The 21,235-nt window shown below is 40.7% G+C and overlaps 2 protein-coding genes across 3 annotated transcripts in view; one reads left to right on the top strand and one right to left on the bottom strand.

Moving 5' to 3' along the window:
* Window positions 1-3,154: 3,154 nt before the first annotated feature.
* Window positions 3,155-9,544, top strand: MRPL44 (mitochondrial ribosomal protein L44). The gene is made up of 4 exons (XM_057747178.1): window positions 3,155-3,397; window positions 4,968-5,436; window positions 7,982-8,160; window positions 9,005-9,544. The coding sequence occupies exons 1-4, from the start codon at window positions 3,219-3,221 to the stop codon at window positions 9,174-9,176; spliced, it is 999 nt and encodes a 332-aa protein (XP_057603161.1). The 5' UTR covers window positions 3,155-3,218; the 3' UTR covers window positions 9,177-9,544.
* Window positions 9,545-17,389: 7,845 nt separating this feature from the next.
* The window catches only part of SERPINE2 (serpin family E member 2), a 57,868-nt gene continuing 54,022 nt past the window's right edge, over window positions 17,390-21,235 (bottom strand). For both annotated transcript variants that reach the window (XM_057747117.1, XM_057747115.1), the window contains 2 exons: window positions 19,098-19,181; window positions 17,390-18,142 (listed from right to left, as the gene is read on the bottom strand). In XM_057747117.1, coding sequence (XP_057603100.1) covers window positions 18,105-18,142; window positions 19,098-19,181 — 122 coding nt within the window. In that variant the 3' untranslated portion in view covers window positions 17,390-18,104. The remainder of the gene's footprint in view (window positions 18,143-19,097; window positions 19,182-21,235) is intronic.

Raw genomic sequence — 21,235 nt, 5'->3', positions numbered from 1 at the left:
CGGTTTCGCTTCGGCGCCTCCGCCGCGTGGGTGCTGCGCCGCCGTAAGCTCCTGAGTGCTGCCGCCGCCGCCCGTATTGGCTGAGGAAGCCGCGCACCTAAAATTACGTGGCCGGGAGAGAGGCCTGTAGGGATTCTCCAGAGAAGTGGGGAGAGTGACAAGGGTTGAAAAGTAAAGCCATGCACCCAGGTATGGATTTAGCAGTTTGCCGGTGAAGAGGAATTGTCCCCCAAACCAGAGCCTTTTGAAAATAATAATTCCACATAGTATCCATTGTAAACAGCCTTTGTTTGGACCACATCTCCATTCCAGACATGTTAAAGTGTGAAAACAGAGTGCAATTTAGAATCTTTGAAAGACATTCATTGATAGGTGACTATATACCAAGCACTATCCCAAAATTTGTGCATGGGTTACCTCAATACTGATAATAATCATAGAGGTGGAGAGATGGGTGCTCTTGTAATCTCATTTTGGAGATGAGAAAACTGAACCATGGAGAAGTTAAATCACTTGCTTAAGGTCACAAAGCTATGAGAAAGAGAAAAGCAGCCCTTAACCTCTAGGAGATGGCCAACTACCATCAGCCAGACCTGCTAGGAGCAAGTCCAGGTGTTGCTAGGAGCTGGTTGGGTTTTCCCAGCTGGTTCCTCTGGAACATGAAAGTTGCTCAACCGAATTTAGGACCATTAGCCTGCAGCACAGCAAAGCCAATCTGCTGACACCAGGTTGTAGTGAAGGAAAGTACAGTGTTTATTTGCAGGGTACCAAGCAAGAAGAACAGGTAGCTTGTGCTCAAAAGACCCAAACTCCCCACTGGCTTTCAGGGAAGGGTTTTTAAGGCAACATCTGGGGTGAGAGTTGCAGCTTGTGGACTTTCTTCTGGTTGGTTGGTGGTGAGGTAATGGGTTATGTTTTGGTATCTTAATCATCAATCTTTGGTTCCAACTGGTCTGGAGTCTACGTGCTTTTGGTCAGCCTGTAGTCACCATCCTCCATCTCAAAGGGGGTCTTAGTTTCTGTAGAACAGCTCAAAGATATACCTCAGACTGCTATGTCTCTCCCTTGAGGAGGAACAAGGACTCTTTTATTGCTGAACTGTTGTTTAAGCTATTGTTACTTTTCTTGGTTGACTGCTTTTCCTTTGTTTCTGTGTTCCCTCAATTCCCCAATTAATAACTGAGTCTGCTTTTTGGAACTCAGGGGAGGCCTAGTGACTAAAGCCTTTTTCTACAAACAAAAAACTGGGGTCATAGAAGAGCTTTTTTTGTCCTGCTCAGTTTCAATCCCCCCTTTTCTTTAATACTCCTCAATGAGAAACTTTAAATACAGAGACACTTCATTCAACATTTTCATGCTCTGACTAGATTTATTAGATTATTTCTCTCAATTAACGGAATATTGTGAAAATAACAGTTCCTTGTGCCCTTTTCCATTCCATTTATTTGATTGATGTTCCATGAATTTTCAGTACTTTACGTGCAGCGTAATACAAAGACCAGTGACAATCCCCTCACTTCTCAGAGAACTTGCTTCACCCAGAAATTCATCAGCTTGTTTTGTGATATGTGGCAAATCCCTCTTTTCTTCTCTCCCTCTGCATAGGAGAGGAATTACAGGCTGGAATGAACCATTCCAATTCTTCCTCTTGAAAGGTTAAGCTAAGAGACCTAAACTGAGTTGTATGACCTGTCAAAGAAAAATAAGAGCTGGACAGTAGTTAATAACAGATTTTATTTAGGAACAATTGCAACATGGGAAAATAGGCCCCAGCATCGAACTGGGCTCAATTGCCAATGAAGCATGGGCCAGTAGGGATTTAAAGCCAAGGAACAGGGTGGGGGGGTCAGTGGATGGAAAAGTACTAAGAGGAACCATCAGGGTAATGGGGGAGTCTGGCTAAACCAAGCTGACAGAACTTTTTCAGAAGGCAGGCCAGGCTCATTAGACATCACTGGAGGATAGTGAGGTTTCTGAATTTGATTAGATATCAAGGGTGATCAGATATTGAGGATGGGGGAGCCTCTCTAAACTGACTTAGGATTCTTCCTGAAACTGGGTGAGGCAGGAGTGTCGAGGGGGGACACTAGAGCCTGAGGTCGAAGCCTTGTTGAGAAGAGGGCTTAGAGAAGTTTGGTCAAGGGAGACTCTTTGCCAGCTTCTAACATGGAGATTCTTGAGCTAAGTAGTAACATGCTTGGGTCTGTGTTTCAGGGAGATGAATGTAGGTGAGATGTGTCCAGGGAAGAGAGGAAGGTATAAGATTGATTACAGCGGAGGTTGATTACAATAACCTTGGAGGAGAGAGGTAGGCCAGCCATTAGGTAGCTGCTGTGGAAATAAATTGAAAAAAGACTTGGCAACTAGACAAAAGAGGGTATTTGTGGAAATAGGAACAACTGAAGACATAGGACTCCAATCTGGGTGACTATGGGGGATGTTAATGTCATTAAGTAGAGAGACCACAGAAAGAGGTGCCCCTTTCAACATCTAGATGTTCTGCACTCAATTCAAAATTTTAGAATTCAGCTTTTTTTGTGATTTAATATTAAATTTTAAAAGTATATTAACAGTTTGGTAAGAAAGCAATATAATGATATTGCCAAAGAGTGGAAGATAAAGAAAAAAGTGACATAAGTCCAATGTTCCCATTTTGATTAATTTTTTCCATTCTTTCCCTTTTTTGCTGTAAAAAAGTTTGCACTTAGATTGTTTTTAAGTAAAAATGTTTAATTTGTATAAATCAATATGGCTTAGGCTATGGCTCCTAAAAGGAAGGCTTCTGGAGACATGCCAGGTAAATACTTGGTCATAAACGGCAGCTGGATTGATGGTCTGTAACTCTAAGACTAAACACGTTAAGTGTTTTCTTTTTTTGAGAATTGAAATGTTTTCTTTAAACTACACGTGAAACAGCTTTTTTGTTTTACTTTAATTAGAATGGAAGGAAGGAGAGCAACTGACAGGATGAAGCAACTTCTTCCAGAAATTTCTGTTCCCAAATCAATGCCCAGCAAGCCCTGTTCCCCCAAGAGTAACCCCCGGAGCGCAATAACACGAGCGTTTGCGCATGCGTACTAAAACGTCCCAGTCGCCCCACCCTCCGCGCGCTGGCTCCGCCCCGACCTCGCTCTCCATCTCCAGTTCTCGGGGAGCTGTGTTACCGCTGCGCTGCGCCGACTTTCTTCCTTCCGCCCTCCGTTGCTTTCTCCTGTGCAATGGCATCTGGGCTGCTGAGGCCGCTGTTGCGGGGGCCCCGGTGCCTCTTGGCCCCGGCCGTCCCCACTTTCGCCCCGCCGGTGCGGGGAATGAAGAATGGGTTCCGCGTCGCCTTCCGCTTCCAGAAGGAGTTGGAGCGATGGCGCCTGCTCCGGTGCCCGCCGCCGCCCGTGCGCCGGTAGGAGCCACCTCGGGAAGGGGTAGGGGTGGTGGTCGGGGACCCCGGGCTCCCTTCCCCGCGGCTCCGGCCCAGAGGCTGGAAGGATAGCTCATTGCTAGTGCGTTCCTGGCTTGACCCTGGTTGTGCGATAGAGACGCCCGCGGGACGTGGACGCGAGGCCGAGGCGAAGGGAATGATGGATTTCTGCTAAGGGGGGTCGGGCGCGTGGCTGCCCCCGACGCTTTCGGAACTCACGTTTAAAATCCGAAAGGTGTGAGAAAGGTGTGAGAAATAAAGTCGGCTGGGAGGTTACTTTTATCTGGGCTTGGGTGTTGTAGCCCCTACTTAGATGATGCCTGAGAATTCTTTGGGTACCGACAAGAGGGAAGAAAGCACTCCACAGTATTGCGATTGAGGACAAGAAAAAAAAATTATACAAGTCCCCTGTCCAGAGGAAAAGAAAAGCAGTTTGGCTTTAGGTTTTTGCCGTAATTAATCTGGTTCCAATAGTAGCAAATCTGGTAGGAAGAGACGCAGATCTTTATAGATCCAGAAAAGATCCTGCTGTACATGAGATTTTGCATCTTTTTCTCTTTAATAATGTGTTTTGACATGTAGTTGTGGCTGTACAGGTAGATGCACCTCTCTGTTTTTGTGGCTCCATTAAGGGTCTTGAGTTCCGTACTATTGCTGTTACAACCGATGTAACAGTGAATAGCTTTGAAGTTGTTGCACCTTTGGAAAGTTAGTATGAAAATTTGATAGGTACTTTAACATTGCCCTCCAAAAAAAAGTTGATGCAGTTTATACACCTACTAGTAGGTGTACACGTGTTCATTGTCCTAATCTTTTCCAACACAGAATATTAAGTTCTTTTCCTAAAAAGAATAATAGAATAATGTTTCTTCTTAATTCACATTTGATTATTGTGAGGTTAGTCATTTTAGGCTTTTACAGTTGGAAGAAAGTTGATGAATTGTAGATTATATACATCTTATGACTTACAACCCAGATCTTTATATTTTGCTGCACTTTTTTACTTAAGAGTTTTATTTTCTCTTTATTGTCATTATTTAAAAAAAAAAAACCTTTTAATCATCCTTGAGAATGATTATGAACTTTTAACTTACTTATAATATTGATACTAGATTATTTGCTGTTTAAACGAATGCTTTCGAAACTTAAAACAATAAAATGTAAGATAAATATAGTGTACTTTCTGTTTATGGCTTGAACCTATGAAATTATAATTTGTATTTCATATCTAAGTATAAAGCATAATCCCATGGTTAGAGCAGAAGTAAAGAATGTAAAAGTTAGGATAACAGCTGAGTCTCTGATGCTGAAGAACCACTTTGATATGGAAGTTGACTCAAAGGGAAAATTAATCTGGTGAAGAACCACAAGTAATTATGTGACATTAGTTTTAATTTTTAGAAAATCAGAGTCTGGAATTAAAATGAAACTCAGTATTTTTAAATCTCCTTTATATAATCAATAAAATTGCATCACTATGAAAAATGTTTGCATCATAGTAGCATCTTATTCTCTTTACCATCTCTAACTGTCTTCTCTTTTACATTTTCAGTTCAGAGAAGCCCAACTGGGATTACCATGCTGAAATACAAGCATTTGGCCATCGGTTACAGGAAACCTTCTCCTTAGATCTTCTGAAAACTGCATTTGTTAATAGCTGCTATGTTAAAAGTGAGGAGGCCAAGCGCCAAAAACTTGGAATAGAGAAAGAAGCTGTTCTTCTGAACGTTAAAGATAATCAAGAGCTATCTGAACAAGGGACATCTTTTTCACAAACTTGCCTCACACAGTTTTTTGAGAACGCATTCCCAGACTTGCCCACTGAAGGTGTTAAAAGTCTAGTTGACTTTCTCACCAGTGAGGAAGTTGTGTGTCATGTGGCCAGAAACTTAGCAGTGGAGCAGCTAACACTGAGTGCAGAATTCCCAGTCCCCCCAGCTGTGTTACGGCAGACTTTCTTTGCCGTGATTGGAGCCCTGCTGCAGAGCAGCGGACCTGAGAGGACTGCACTTTTCATCAGGGTAGGTGATTGTTAATTGCACACGCTGGGACATGCTTGAGGTAGACAGAAAGAAAAATTTCTTTTTGTACTTAATGTCCTTGCTCTATGATCTTGGCAGGTTACATGTGAATTTTTCTCCCTGCCCAAACTGAGAGAAACCTAAAGCTTTTTTATGGTAGTGTCTTAATTATTCCAATTGTGTCTTACTGAGGACAGCATCAGAGGTGAATATTAAATTCTGGGTTGTGAGTTCTTAAGGACTGCAAGCGCTGTCTTTAGCTTTACATCCTCGGGTACAAGAGTAATGCCTACATGGCAGATGCTCAGTAGACGTTTAGTGAATGAATGGTGAGTCCAAAGGACACTGTTGGAGGGCCTCATGTGGTTAGGGAGCTCTGTAACCACACTAGCTAAGTCCTAGCTACTGTTCTGCTCTTCTAAGTGATAAAATCTTGGATTTCTGGGTCCCTGTGATGTACACCTAACTCATTGTTAGCCAGTAGCCTGGCTAATTAAAATACTTAAATAATTGGTATGATTTAACTCCACTGTCCTAGAATTGTTAACTGGGAGAAGTTTTTTCCTTTGCTTTTGGATGAAAATATGAATTTTTGGTCTTTCTTACATAATGGATAGTCCAGGCAATCACTTCGAGTCACAAAAACAGTCTTCATTCAGAACTTTGAATGTCAGCTGTTTTAAACTAGCATCCCTTACTGTTGGCATCTATTTATTTAGTTTTGACCCTGAGTTTGACCATTTTGATCAAGAAGAATACCTGTGTTAACCAACAGTCAGACTTCATTCATAGATAAAACCTGTTTTCCTCCTTCCCCATCCGGGGCCTGTAATAGGTGGACCACCTGTCTGCCTTTGGGAAACAGGTATGTTAACTGATCCCTGTAGGATGGGAGCTCAGGGAAGCAGGAGGAGAAAGGAAAGCAGAGGATACTTACTTCACTTGATGTCTGTAAACTGGCTTATCAGTGTTTTAAACAGACTCTAGTGAGCATTTTGTTCCCTGCTGGAACCTTTTAACCATGTATGTTTACATGGGTGTTGGCTGTCAGCTTCTAATTTCCTGGGTAGGATTCCTTTCAAAATGACATCCCTTCTGTGAGTTTCATGTCAGTTCTTAAGGATTTTCATACCTGTGACATAAGGTGCAGACTCCACTCACTGCGGCAGGCAGCCTCTTCCTGCCCGTTGGTTAAGCAGGAGTGTGTGTTGGCTGCCAGCTGACTGAACATCCCTTGCCTCAGGTTCAGAGGCCAGTGGACCCTTTGAAGCCCTCTAGGCTTAAGGTGAAAAGGAAAGTCTCCCCTGTCCCTGCCTCCCCCTGCAATTAAATAGCTTTTTCTCAAGAAATTCTGACAAAATCCTCCCTTGAGTTCCATTCTGTCCCTATCACTATAGCTCATGTAGACTCTTCGAACTGTCTAAATTTTTGGTCACCCTTTTGAAATTTTCACAGGGTAGTCATGAGGCCATTTAGGAAATACTTGTTTACCATATTTTAGTGTCTCTGTTGACAGTTCCAGTTGTAGATCCTAGTAGAAATAGGTAATTCAGATACCTCTTTCCAAGTCGAGAGCTTTGATACCTCCTATAGCAGAACTGGCCTGACCGCGTTGGTGGCATAGTGGTGAGCATAGCTGCCTTCCGTCTAAGAACTGGCAAGTTTGAATGGTCTTCTTTCAGTCATTTGTGCACCTAATATTCGTTGTCTGCTGTGTGCTGGCACTGTGCTCACAGCTCATGAGGCAGAAAGAGGGAATGTGGGCAGTGCTCTCAGGTCTTACAAGGAGCAGAGGGACCTCAGAGGAGGCAACAGCTAACTCTGGCAGGGTTAGGGGAGTTTTACAGAGGTGACGCTTGCCCCAAGAAGGTCATTCTGGGAAGAAACCTTGAGGATGCGCTTCTGCTTTGGGAACTACAAGTAATTTTGTGTGGTCAGATCATTTTGAATCAGGGGAAGTGATGGGAGATGGGTCTGGACCTTTAAGAGCCAGTGTGGGGAAGATCTTCTGAGCCTGTCATCAGTATTAGTATCACTGAGAACATGCTAGAAATGCAGACTCTCAGGCACCACCTCAGGCTGCTAATGAGAATCCCTGCCAGTAGGGCCTAGGAATCTATTTTAACCAGTTCTTCAGCTGATACTTAAGCATCCCACAATTGAACAGCTCTATTTTTAGCCATGCTGAGGAGTCTGTATTTGATAGTCTAGTAAAGGCTAATGTAGAGAGAATTGAAGAAGCTCTTAGTAGGAGATCTGCGTAATCAAATATGCATTTACTTATTTATTTTGATTTACAGTATTATGGTAATTTCAAGTATACAACATAGTGATTCAGTATCTTTATAGTTTATACTCCACTTAAAGTTATAAAATACTATGTTCCATGTGCTGTACACTATATCCTTGTAGCTTATTTTATATATAGTAGTTGGTACCTCTTAATCCCATTAAATTTTTAAATTCTGTTAAAAGTGTAGTTTGAATTATGGTCCTTATTTTCTTTATACTAATTTAAATGTATAAATTGTATTTTTATATTCAGGACTTCTTAATTACTCAAATGACTGGAAAAGAACTCTTTGAGATGTGGACGGTAATAAATCCCATGGGGCTGCTGGTAGAAGAACTGAAGAAGAGGAATATTGCAGCTCCCGAATCTAGACTTACCAGGCAGTCTGGAAGCACCACAGTTTTGCCTGTGTATTTTGTTGGCTTATACTGGTTAGTAAAATTTTAACCTTAACTTTATAATGTTGATTGAAAGCCTTAAATACTGACTTTTCACAGTTTCTTAATATAACCTCTATTTGCATTAAAAGATTTTTTAAAAATCTCATTCCCATGGTTATCTAGTCACTACTTCCTTTCCCGCTGGTCATCCTTAGGGGAATGTAGATAATCTATGGTTTGCTAATAGTAGCTTTTCTTAACCAACTATTCACTGTAGAGTTTCATGGAGTATCTGCTAATCTAAATATTTCTGTAAAAAATTTTTGACTCATAAGTATTACAGATTTAACCCCAGTCCACACTTGTAACTGCTTCAATTGAGCCTGGAACTGGAAAAGAAAAGAAACTAAACATTGTCCACCAAAATGTATAAGTCAACCCATGTTGAGAACTTTTCTGGTTTCTTAGTTGACCAGCCTCAGATTGATTTCCAGGTGGATTTGAAGTAGTAAATGTAAACTGTAAATATCTAAGATAACTAGATTAAAATTTAGGTAAATATTTTTCTGATCTTTATATGATGTAGGACTTTATAGGTATAAAAGCAGTGGAAGACATCACAAAGAAGAAAGTTGACAGTGTTGTAAGAAATTTCTACTTTAGTTTTAGTTGAAGTGCAAAGGAAAATGAGATACTCTTGCTTATCAGACTGGCAAGCTTTAAACGCATCCTTTATCAGCAGTTCATACACTGCTGGTAGAAAGAAAAAAAAGCGCAATATTCCTGTTACTTCTGGTGAATATTGTTGTCAAAATTAGATCAGGCAAAACTGATTTGTGTACGCTGTTTTATGATGCACCATGTAATTTTAGGCTGCTGTTGGGTTTTTTCCTAGTGATAAAAAGTTGATTGCAGAAGGACCTGGGGAGTCAGTGATGGTTGCGGAAGAAGAAGCCGCTCGAGTGGCACTTAGGAAACTCTACGGGTTCACCGAGAATCGCCGGCCCTGGGACTATTCCAGGCCCAAAGAGCATGTGAGAGCAGAAAAGACCATCGCTGCCCGCTAGCCCGCCAGAGATGTGGTAGCCTGAAATCTGAGAGCAAAACAGCGAGACAGATATCAAAAGTTGTTCAAAACTGGACATTTTTTAAATTGTAAAGAAATATGTCTTATTCTTTATAATGAGTTCCTAAAATTAAACAAGTATTTATCAAGTACCTTTTTTTTTTCTTCTTTTTAATCATTTTTGTTTTGTCAGAAGTCTTTTTTGGTATTTTTTTGATAAATTTTAACTAAAGTTCTTGATTTTATTATTGTAAATATTTAGCCTGTACAGTTAGGTGCATTTTATTCCCTTCTAGCTTTGAGGTATCATAATTTGAATGCATGTTTTATGTGAAGTTTGCTGCCAATAAAAAAGTTATTCTTTAAGTATTTCATTGTAGCTTAATTTGATATACCCAGGTTAGTGAACTTTGCCTCTCTAGTATAGTTTTAGCTAAAATCGTAATGTTATAACTCTTAACCTTTAGAAATGTAAGGTGCTGATTATAATAATTGGCATTTGTATGAACTGTAGATTCTGTCTAGGTTTAAAATTCTGTTTACTAATTAATTTCCATTGTAGTTATTCAATTTTTATAAAACAAATGAATGGCAGGGAATATACATTTTATGCTTTTAAAGTAAAACGTGAAAATCAAAAGCAGCTTAAAATGTTGAAGCTAATGGAAAAATAAAGTATGTATTTATCAATTTAGTGTTTCATAATCATAGCTATCATGTACCAAGCACTATTCTAAGTATTTTATCATAACACATTTAATAATTCAGTAGGGGACGAATCTTAAAGAGTGTGTCCTTCTGGGTCTTTAATCCTTTGTGTTCAATTCAGTAATCCTCCTACTGCAAATTCCCTTTGATTTATTTCTTTTAAACTTTTTGGTAACTAATAATTTTTAATTTCAGTCTGCCAGTAGTCACTCCCAGAGTTTAACAAGAAAAGTGGGGCTTGGGAGTTGAGAATAGAAAAGAGGTAAAATGTTTAAACTGACAGCGCTTTTGCCATGAAATCTTTTTGTAAAGGAAGATGAAGGATCTTCGAAACTCCTTTCCTGAGACTGTTTAGGAAAGTGGACTTAATGTCATATGTAAGAGGGCTTACACCTATGGCAGCTAACGCAGAGACTGCTTTTGGAGGGGAGTTTGCGAATTAACCTAGTTGGCTGAATTGGTAGGTTAAATGTAAACTATTTCACCTTTCTTTTGAGAGTAACACCAACTTCTAATAATTCAACACAGGGATGGAGGACCAAACCCAGCAGTAGAATGCTCCACTTATGCATATCATCCACGACAAATAAACCTGATTTGGTAAGCATCTCATTGACGCCAGAGGAGGAAAGAGAAAGTCTCTGGGAAGCAAAAGATGGTAACATGTCCTCCAACCACTTACTCATCCAGCACATGCAAAATGTCAGATTCTAGTTAAAGCAGTGTTCTAACTTTATATTAGTTGACCAATTTTTTCAAAAGTCTTTGGAGAACACAGTTACAAACTCAGTAATCCTTTTTTTCCCCAAAAGTCGTGCTGATATGTCTCCTGTTCAGGGCAGTTTGCAGGACCTTAATCTACAAGGTTGGAGGGGAACTGTCCTCACCCTTAAGTTTTCAAGCTTCTAAACTTTGAATGCTTTTTAGATTTACACATGGAACAAATCTATCTCTAGTACATAAAAAGTACTTTGCGAGTAAAGAGATCCAAATCCCTTAAAAGAAAGTGATTTCAACACGTTTCTAAATAGTCGTCTTTGAACCTAAATTAAGTTGTACCTTTTAAAAGCATCCATTAAAATATGATAGGCTAGAATGCAGAAAGCAATTAACATACTTACGCACTTCCATGTGAAATAGCTTGAAACTTGGAACCAAGCTAGACAACTATTTAATTTGCAGTATGAGAATAAATAAGTATGATGTGTAGGCAAGAGGAACATGTGGGTATGAAGGTGTTGCCAAAAGGGGTGTGTACCTAAGAACATTCAGTGACCATTCAGAGGACTCCTTTTTGACTAAAGTCTAATCCACGTTGAGAAGATAGTCATCATGACCACAGGAAGTGGGTGGGATATAAAAGCACTGATACTTAACCTTGGCACTAGAGCTAAGCCCAAAATATAGTTGCTCCAAAAAAAGTTTCTTAGCCAAAAATGTAAGATTAATGTCTACAGACTGAATTCCATAGTCTAATTTTTTCTAGTTCATATTATGTTTTTATTATATGTGTATGTAAAATAGGGCATATTATTCTCAAAAGTGTTTTCTGTGGTCATGAGAAAGTGAACTATTACTAGAAACTATCAAACTATTATCCCTGCAACTAGAGATGATTATACTAAGTCAGATAAAGAAAGACAAACACCAAGTGATGTCACTGATGTGTGGAAACTGAAATATGGCACAAATGAACCTGTCTGCACAACAGAAACAGACTCACAGTTACAGAGAACAGACTTGTGGTTGCCAAGCGGGAGGGGGTGTGGGAGAGGGGGGAACTGGGACTTTGGGGTTAGTAGGTGCAAACTATTACATTTAGAATGGATAACAAGGTCCTACTGCATAGCACAGGGAACTACATTCAATATCCTTGGATAAACCATAATGGAAAAGAGTATAAAAAAGAATGTATATATGTTTATGATTGAATCACTTTGCTATACAGAAGAAATTAACACAACATTGTAAATCACCTATACTTCAATAAAACAACAACAACAACAAAACCCCCAAAAACCTGTTATCCTAATTAAGAATGAAACAAGCGAGGGTGTTTTTTGTGTGTTCAGCATGTTACAGATTTTGGCCACAAGATGGTGCTCTAAGACTGCTTCACAGCGAAGTTGTATGCCAAGTGCTATTATGGGGAACATTATTTTCTCCCTATACAGGAAAGATCGATTGCATAGGATTACAGTGAAACATCAGTTTTCTAGGCCTCTTACAGCTGTATTCTGCTAGCTCACCTTTCCTCCCCTCAGGAATACAGTTAAGAATTTCATGTATGGGACTTCCCTGGTGGTCCAGTGTATAAGACTGTGCTCCCAATGCAGGGGCCCTGGGTTCGATCCCTGGTTGGGGAACTAGATCCCTCATGCTGCAACTAGGAGTCTGCATGCCACAACTAAGACCCGGTGCAGCCAAAATAAATAAACATTTAAAAAAAATTTTCATGTGTGAACAATTCACTTCTGATGAATGAACTGATGTTTGAGCTCTTATCTTGACCAGAAAGAGTGAAAAATGCAGGGCTGCCATAGATAAAACTTTGAAAAGACTTCTTCTTGGCCTTTTCTTGCTATTCTTTTTACTACTTCTCTTTTTATGATGAGAAAAAATGCACTGCAGAAGCAGTTATATCTTGACACTTCATAAAGCCAGCTGTAGACATTCTTCTCATGAGGGGGCGGGGGGAAGGGTGCGGTCCAGCTCACAACTTTCTTGAGCTGGGGGTGTGGGGGGGTGGCCCTTTGAGGATGCCCAGCTGGCAGCATGCTGCCCACGTCTGCATCCTTAAGCCCAGTTTTTTTCTTCCCCTCAGCAGACCCCTGAGTCTTCTCTCAGTGGGTAAAGCCCTCCACCATTTTCCCCTAGGCCCTAGAGCTGTGGTTCGCAATTTTGGTTGACTACAGGAGCACTTGAAAGCCACAGTTCTCTCTGGAGGAGACCAGGACTGATTGCTAGATTGAATCCCAGGGTCAAAGGGGCAGTTTGAAGAATCTCAAAAGAAATGGAGCTTTAGAGCAGCAGTGCTGTCCACTCTTTGGCCGCCTGCAGTGAACTCTTGGTGGGGAGGACGCAGTGTCTTGCAAACTGAGAACAATTTTTCCAGTAGAAAATTCATGCAGTCAAAAAATCATAATCACAAGCACACCTGCTCCTGAAAAAAGCAAGCTGTCTCGGCGTGAGCAGCGCCTGTGCTTCCCACTCAAGCCTCATTTGCTCTTGTTTGGTTATCTGGTTGCCTGTTAGTGCTCAGCAACAACAGAAGACTAAGGGTTTTAAGAAAATTTTCTGGGAAAAAAATGAGAAAATTAAATATATTAGCTTATTCCTCCTTCAACTGAGGAAGAACTGCATTATTTGATTATTCACAGAACACCTTTTTACCATATCTGTTGTACATTAAAATTGCACAATGAACTAGTGAGTTTGTTCTAATGAGTTTTGCAGAAGAGATGAGTAATGAGGTCATTGGCAGCTGGAGAAGGACATTTGTAGTCCGAGGAGGCAGGGTTTTCCTGACTTTCTGATGACACTTCCTCTACGTAAATTATTGATATCAGTGTCTCCACAGCAAGACAACATGTCAGTAAGTGATGTTTATCAATAGACAATACAGCTAACAAGACAAACAGTCTTTTGTCAGCTGATGATCCTCAGATTAATGACAACAGTCACCATTAGGTTAGGCTTCTGACAGCCTGACACTAGGACTCAGGTTTTGGCCCTGGGATTGTTTTTTGTCTAGGAAGGACAAGCCCAAAGGTTTGCCACCCTTCTCTTTACCTTTGGTAGCTGGGGTTATAAGCTTTAGATGAAAGAGGTATCACATTAAGGAATTTAAAAACTCACTTCCATTTTGCTACCTCATATACAGTCATTTAATCTGCAAGCAAATATGCACCTCGTGTTGCATAGAGCAGTGGTTTCTCATTTAGCCAATTTCTCCTTTAAATCACAACTGCATCCTTTTTTCTTCAAAGTTTGGATGAGGGTCAAAGGGGCAGTTTGGGGAATCTCGAAAGAAATGGAGCTTTAGAGCCAGTGGTGTTGTCTACTCTTTGGCCACCCACAGTGGACTCTTGGTGGGCAGGACGCAGTGTCTTTCAGCATTCACGGGGAGGTCAAGGACATAGAGGTCATCCACTGGCTCACCGAAACCTCACCTCTCCTGGGCAGCCACCACCAATCACATCTACTCTGCCAACTCTGAACAAATCCCTGCCCTCCCTCCTTCAGTTTCTTAGGTCTCCTAACGTAGAGCTCTTGGGTCCTTCAGTTTTTTGTTTTCAGAAAAACAAAGAGCTGCGGGTACAAAACCACTCCCTTGTGTCTTTCTGTAAAATTCTCTTATGAGTGGCGTTTTTTTCAGGTCACCTGTCACCATTTCCTTTTTAGGACAAAGACTCAAAGGCCAAGACATAGTGCTTTCAATTTATTTGGGTCAGTGCCTGCTCTTTTTTTCCCCATTGTGTTTCAGGCAGAACTGAAAGTCCCCATCTCATTGTCAAAGGAGTGAGTTTACTGGCGGTTGTCCTCAGTTTTTCCATAAGTCTATCATTTTGTCACTTTAGGGAAATCGCAGCCTGTCTCCTGTCCAAACTCAGTGTGACATCTAATCCATGTGTAAATTGTTTGCTCAAATAGCTGCACATCAAATAAGGATTCTGACACCCAATTCCAGCGTGTGGGGGTTTTCCCTCACACCAGCTGGGTGTCCTGCAATTCAACTCAATTCTGAAACTATCTACCAGGAGAGAGCATCAGATTCCATAGGTTAAAGGCTCAGGCCCACAAGACTGACCCCCCCCCCCTCAGATGCCAATTGCAAGCCCAGGTTGTTACCTGTGCTTCTGACTCACTGGCTATAAATCAGAGGTTTCCATGATGCCCTCCTCGGGTTCGATGAATTTGCTAGAGCAGCTCATAGAATGCAGAGGAACATCTTATTTACTAGATTACTGGTTTCTTATAAAAGGACATATCTCAGGAACAGCCAAATGGAAGAGACAGATAGGGCAAGGTCTGGGGGAAGGTCAAGGGTGAGGAGCTCTCAATGAGCAGGCTGCTTTCCCTGTATCTCCACGTGTTCAGTTCACCAATCCAGAAACTCTGCAAACTGTCATTTTGGGTTTTCTCAGAGGCTTCATTTCAGAAGCATGATTGATTGGATCATTGGCCATCAGTGAACCTCTAGCACCTCCCCTGTCCCCGAATCAGGGGGGTGGAACTAAAAGTTCCAACCCCTCCAATCGCATGTCTGGTTTTCCTGGTGATCACCCCTCACTCTTGGGAGCCACAAAAGTTACCTCATTAACATAACAAAGGCATCTTTTTGCACTCCTCATTTAAGAAATTCCAAGGGTTTGGGGAAATCTGTACTAGGGATGAAGACCAAATATATATTTCTTATTATCAATCACAGCAGCATAGCAAACATGATCTTTCACCCCCGGTCTGTCATTTTTGTGGCATCCTCCATATTTTAACTTTATTCCAGTTTCCCTCAAGTAATGGAGTTTTCATAAATTTTATCATTTTGAAGTCAAGGCCTACAGATCCACTAAGTATATCAAAAGATAAAAGTTGAACTTTAGAAAAATAATAATTTGAGAGGAACTCTTCCCCCCAAATCCAGAGATTATAAACAGGGTCTAAGAGTCAGCCAGGGTCGGAATCCGGGTGTTGACCGATGTGTATAAAGAAGTTAATAAACAGAAACTGCAATTTAGTCTGGAGACCAGAAGGGGGAGCTCTCATGCCCTGTGAAGATAGTTGAGTCCAACAGAGGAATGACTCCTCTTCTTTCCCGGCAAGGACTCAGACAATGGTTCTTATCACAGCCTCTCAGCTTCCTTTTCTCCTCTATAAGAGCATTTCCTCCTCTTGCTATGCGGGTGGACTGTACAAGGCTAGAGATAGTTGCAGATCCGGAACTGTAATTCTCTGCTGATCCCAAATAAACCCATCTTTGCTGCAGAAATACCTGGCATTCTATGTGTTTTAGGTCAACATGAGGAAGGGCTAAAGATGAGGAATTTGGGAGGGTCAAATGAAACATATATATATATAGCCTGAGAACCTTGATGTTATGAATTTTCCATGAGATGTTTCGAAGTTTTGTATATCATAAATTTGAAACATTATAATCTATTCAAGAGGCATTCAGAAATGAGACCAGATACTTCAAAATTTAATGTGCCCTGTAAAATCTGACTAACTTATTTTACTGGGGAGCAGACTATGTGTATCACATAACAGCACCACTATACTGAAAGGCAAACTCTTCTGGTCCTTTCTGGAATGAGCAGTGCTGGAGTCAAGAGCCCAGGGATCTAGTCGTGGCCCTGTAGCCACTTTTATATCCTCTCTCCTGGACTAATGACCACTTGGCCCTACTTCCATACCTTGTAAATACACTTGCAATAGTTAGATACTTTGCTGGGCTAGGATTCTCTCTCTCCCTTCCAAAATCAAGTCACTTAGGGAAAGGATACATTTATCTTTGTCCCATTTGGTACTTGGCACCTCCATGGGTATATAAATGAATGAATGAATGAATGAAGTGTATAATTCTCAAATTAGGGCTCACACTACTCCTTTTTTAAACTACTCAAAATAATATAACTGAATGGGATCAGAAAACTGGAAAATCAGTAAAACTACTTTAAAAGGCATTATTAACTATACTAGCCTATTTGCTAGAATACAAGTGGCCCAACGTAACCCTTCAAAATAATGTTTTGACTTTTAAATCAGGAAAACAATTGCCCCATTCTTCCTTCTCTTGGTTAACCAAGGTATCCACACTTATATAGCTGCAAACAGCATAACTCAGCCCACTTGACAAGTAAGAATTACAAATGGCAAACTGGTGGAGAGTTGAATGTGAGGGTTTAACGTATAAAGGGAAACGAATAGAACTCACGGGTTAAAAAAAAAAAGTAAAGTTTTGATAAGAAATGTTTCAAACTATTCTGACTTAGATAAGACTACCCAAATCTTTAGGAATTTAGTTAAAAAAACAAACAAACCCAAAAACCAGACAAATCGAAAATGGTAACATTAGAATCGTGATGCGTTCTCCAAAAACACAAAAGACCAAAAACCCCACAAAAACTTGTCATTTCGAAAAATAAGCGTCCCAGCCTGTCATCAAAAATGAAACAGCCACTCTTCAGCAGGTAACTTCTTCCTGTTCTTGCTACAAAACCCCTACCTTTGCTGAGAAGCCTCAGCCCTCACCAGAGGAACAGCAGCTAGGATCAGAGAGAGATTTACTGTGATAGTGTCTCCCCTGAGTGATCTGTAAACTGGGAAGTGCAGTGGCAGGGAACAGTGACTGATTGCCAGGTTTAGAGGGAAGGGAAGGGAAGGCCAGGGGCTTCTTGCCGTTTGCCTAGGTGCAAAGATTTATTAGAAGAGGCGGAGGTATTTTTAAAAAGGCTATTTCTTTTGTTGTATTTTCAAATAGCAGAGAAATGGCTTTTTTTTTTTCTTACTACGCATAACACTTTATTTTTACTTTGTACAAAATACAAAAATGCAAATCCAAAGGGTACAGACCAGTAGTGACAGGCACACTGCACAACAGCAAACCTTGTCTAGCAAGACATTAGTTTTTTAAACTTTATTTTAGTGAATACGTGCATTATATAAAACAACGACAACAACAAAAACACACAAAGAGGCTAGAGATTTCACTATTTCTATCCCCAAAGTAATGCTTACTATCGAGACTTTGGATGAAACCAAAAAAAACCATTTTTTTCTAAAGGCCAATAATATTTTTTTCATATAAAAGTAAAACCTACCATAAAATGTCCTTCCCCCCCCATCACACTGATTAATTTTTTTTCTGAAAAGCCACACGTATAAACAAAACAAAACAAAACAAAAATCCTGAACTGGACAGTAAAATACTCAAGAGGGTTGTTAACCTAGGTAACCACTCAGTAGTTTAAAGAATCTTTTAGACATTTTGAAGCCTTTCTATTCATTTCTCCATACAGTGTTCCAGCCATCCTGCCCTTTTCTCCCTTAACACCTCCCAGAACAGAAATGCTGCATCATTGAGTCTCTGTTCCTAAGAACTAGTTTTGAAAAAGAAAGTAATGTACAAAAATATTTAACAGAACTATGAAAGATGTAGGAAAGGAGTCTTTTCTTCATAGCAAAGTCGTCTTTGCTTTGCATGGCCCCTTTTACATACTCTTCAGGGTTTGTTTATCTGCCCCATGAATAAGACAGCACCTAGAGAGGCAAAAGGAAACAATGCACAACTGTATAAAAAAACAATCCTTAAAATAAGATGGAAGGTATATTTAAGGGGAGGTTTCTGGGCTGTGTTTAAGCCACTGCTCTTGAGCAATGCTGCCCAACAGAAATTTCTGCAATTTGGGGAATGGCCTATGTCTTCATTGTCCAACGTAGTAGCCACTGGTCACATGTGGCTATTGAGCCCTTGAAATGTGGCTAGTTGACTAAGAAACTGAATTTTTAATTACACTTCACTTTAATTAATTAAAGTTAGAAAGCTAAGTACCCACATGCGGCTAAAGGCTCCCATATCGGACTGTTTGACTTGGGACCACACTAATATTATAACAATGAAGATGCAATGAGATAAAAGGATAAGGAACTAGCTTATATTATTGATTAAAAGCAGAGTAAAAGCTAGACTATGTTAGTTTCTACTCTGTATCAACATGTAGACAACCTCTCCACAAAGACAATCTTGATTATTCTTCATAATTATACTAAGAGGTAGGAATTATTGTTGATTCTAATTTTAAAGATGAAGCTAAAGGACAGTGCCAACTTTGAACCATGACTCATGGAGCCAAGATCGACAGAATTAACAATTTTCAGGTGACAACAGCATGGTGCCCTTACAGGGGTTGAAGACCTAGCTTCCTGCAAAATGTACTACTGCATTTATAAAAAAATCAACAGATGTCAAAATGCCCCAAAAGGGCTGCAGAGCTCTCCGGATGTTAAAAAAAAAAAAAAAAAATGAAAACAAAAACCTAAAATCCTGTGTTTGAAAGATGCCATCACACTCCATAAAAACAACCTGATTTTCCTCTCTCTGCAAGGGGGATGGTTACATTACTCAGAGTGCTGGAACTTGTTGATACATGGGAAAAGGATTAAAAGCAGTGCCCCTGGAGTTAACTAACAGCTGGTGAACAATGAAACCACTTACCTGTAGGATTATGTCGGATGAAAAATAGAAAAGGTCTGTCTACTATAAACCAGGGAGGCGACGACCTTGCAATCAGAATTGCAGCTGTGGGAGGAAAAGGAAAATGCACTGTACACCCAGCGTGAGGCCAGCAAGGCAGCACATAATTCAAGGCAGGACATGAATCCTGTCCCACAGGCTAGCCATGTAATAACAGGCCCATGGTCACCACTGACTGCCCACCTGCCATGGGCCAGGCCCTTTCCAACCTGCCTCATTTAGTCCACACAAGTCCCATCTCCTTTAATAAATGTACTTACTCCTTGTAGGGTTTTTATGAGGATTAAATGAAACATATTACAGCTCTTAGAACAGTGTTTGCCACTTAATAAACACTCAAACACATATTCACTGTTATCAGCTGTTTTTCATTCATACCGTCTGCCTAGCTGATGAAGGGGTCCCTGGTCCTTTTAGCCTATCCACATCCTACATCAAGGACCAGCTCACTTCTCATCCATTTTGTCTGTGCTTCTGTGAGCACATCACCTGGATTTTCTTCACATTGGCAGTGTAGCCTGCTCATCTGGGACCTACTACCTTATACTGCTGTTCAACTCATCTGGTGCAGACACTGGACTTAGGAAGCAAACATTTAAGCGTACGGTCTTAGACATGTTTACTCTGCCCTGTTTACCAATGGTAGCTCTGATTTAATAAGCCAGTGATAATGCCTTGCAGGAGGCTACATGCTCAGTATAACTGCCCCACGCTTGCTGCAATGGCCCAGTCTTCTCCTCAGATCCCTGGGAAGCATTAACGACTTGGGCTTGATGTTATAAGAGAAACATCTGCAGCTACGCTTGCGTAAACTGCTCCACCCAGGGTTATTAAAATCAAATCAACAGTTAGCAGGTGTTATGGACTGACTCCTATTCCCTCAAAATTGTATACTGAACCCCTAACCCCAAATGTGACTGTATTTGGGGACAGGGCCTTTAAGGAAGTCTTTAAGTTTAAATGAGACCATGAAGGTAGGGCCTTAATCCAATTGGACTCGTGTCCTTATGAGAAGAGAGGGAGAGGCCAGGGATGTGAGCACACAGAGAAAAGGCCATGTGAGGATGCAGTGAGAAGGTGGCCGTCTGCAAGCCAAGGAGAGAGGCCTCAGGAGAAACCAACCCCGCCAACACCTTGATCTTGGACTTCTAGCTGCCAGAACTGTGAGAAATACATTTCTGTTGCTTAAGCCTCCTAGTCTGTGGTACCTAGTTTGCTGAGGCAGTCCTAGCAGACTAATACAGCAGGGCTGGCTTCAAGGGCATGTGTCCTGAGCAGTCACAAGAGCTCCACACTCACAACGGCCCCACATTTGGTTCAGTGCTCTGCTGCTGCTGTCCTGAAATTCCTACTAAGTTTTGAACAAAGGGCTCCATATCTTCATTTTGCATAGGGCCCTGCGACTTATGGAGCTGGCCCCGACAGTTACACTAATTGGCAAAACTGCTCAATAACTTTGGCAAAATTTAAACATCACTTTCTAGGTCTTTGTTTTAAATGCTATTTTAAAGGAATAAAAATTAAGTGTTTATTCTAGAAAGGCAATAAAATGTCTACTTTGAGTATAAATGGTACCTTTTAACGGCCAGAAATATTTGACCCAGTTACAAGTATAGCTAAGACATTCACTTTATGAGCTCACAGAGTTTGGCCAGATCTATTCAACCAATCTCACGTGGATAATTAGGGGGTACAAAAACCAACCTGAGATTGTTCTATTTTCTCCTTCCTTATATAAGCCATTGAGGAGAAAACAAATGTGGCTGTTCTAATTATCAATGAAGGCTGCATAGCAATCCTGCTGTAATTCAATGGTTGCTTGCTAATTCTTCACTTCCTCCTGGAGAGACCTGATTGGCTACTTTCTTACTAGTAGTGGCTATTATGTTATGTTTCCATATGAAGATAGGTCTTTTCTGTCAATAAGACTCCACAATATGCTTCATCCTTCTGAGAGCAGGGGTCAGTAAACTATGACCCCCTCATAGGGCAAAAAGTCTGAGGGGTCCTGTTTTTATAAAGAAAGACTTATTGGAACACAGCCATGTCCATTTGCTTATATAGCCTATGCTGCTTTCATGTTGCAAGGACAGAGTTGA

The sequence above is a fragment of the Hippopotamus amphibius genome, chromosome 8, assembly GCF_030028045.1.
Source record: "Hippopotamus amphibius kiboko isolate mHipAmp2 chromosome 8, mHipAmp2.hap2, whole genome shotgun sequence".
Taxonomy (NCBI): Eukaryota; Metazoa; Chordata; class Mammalia; order Artiodactyla; family Hippopotamidae; genus Hippopotamus; species Hippopotamus amphibius.
The sequence above is the reverse complement of the archived record's forward strand: the minus strand, read 5'-3'. Positions and strand labels throughout refer to the sequence as shown.

Coding starts and splice junctions, on each gene's coding strand:
- MRPL44 (XM_057747178.1), top strand. CDS start 3,219: ATGGCATCTGGGCTGCTGAGGCCGCTGTTGCGGGGGCCCCGGTGCCTC. Junction 3,398..4,967: donor CCGCCGCCGCCCGTGCGCCG/GTAGGAGCCACC, acceptor TTACATTTTCAG/TTCAGAGAAGCCCAACTGGG. Junction 8,161..9,004: donor TATTTTGTTGGCTTATACTG/GTTAGTAAAATT, acceptor GTTTTTTCCTAG/TGATAAAAAGTTGATTGCAG.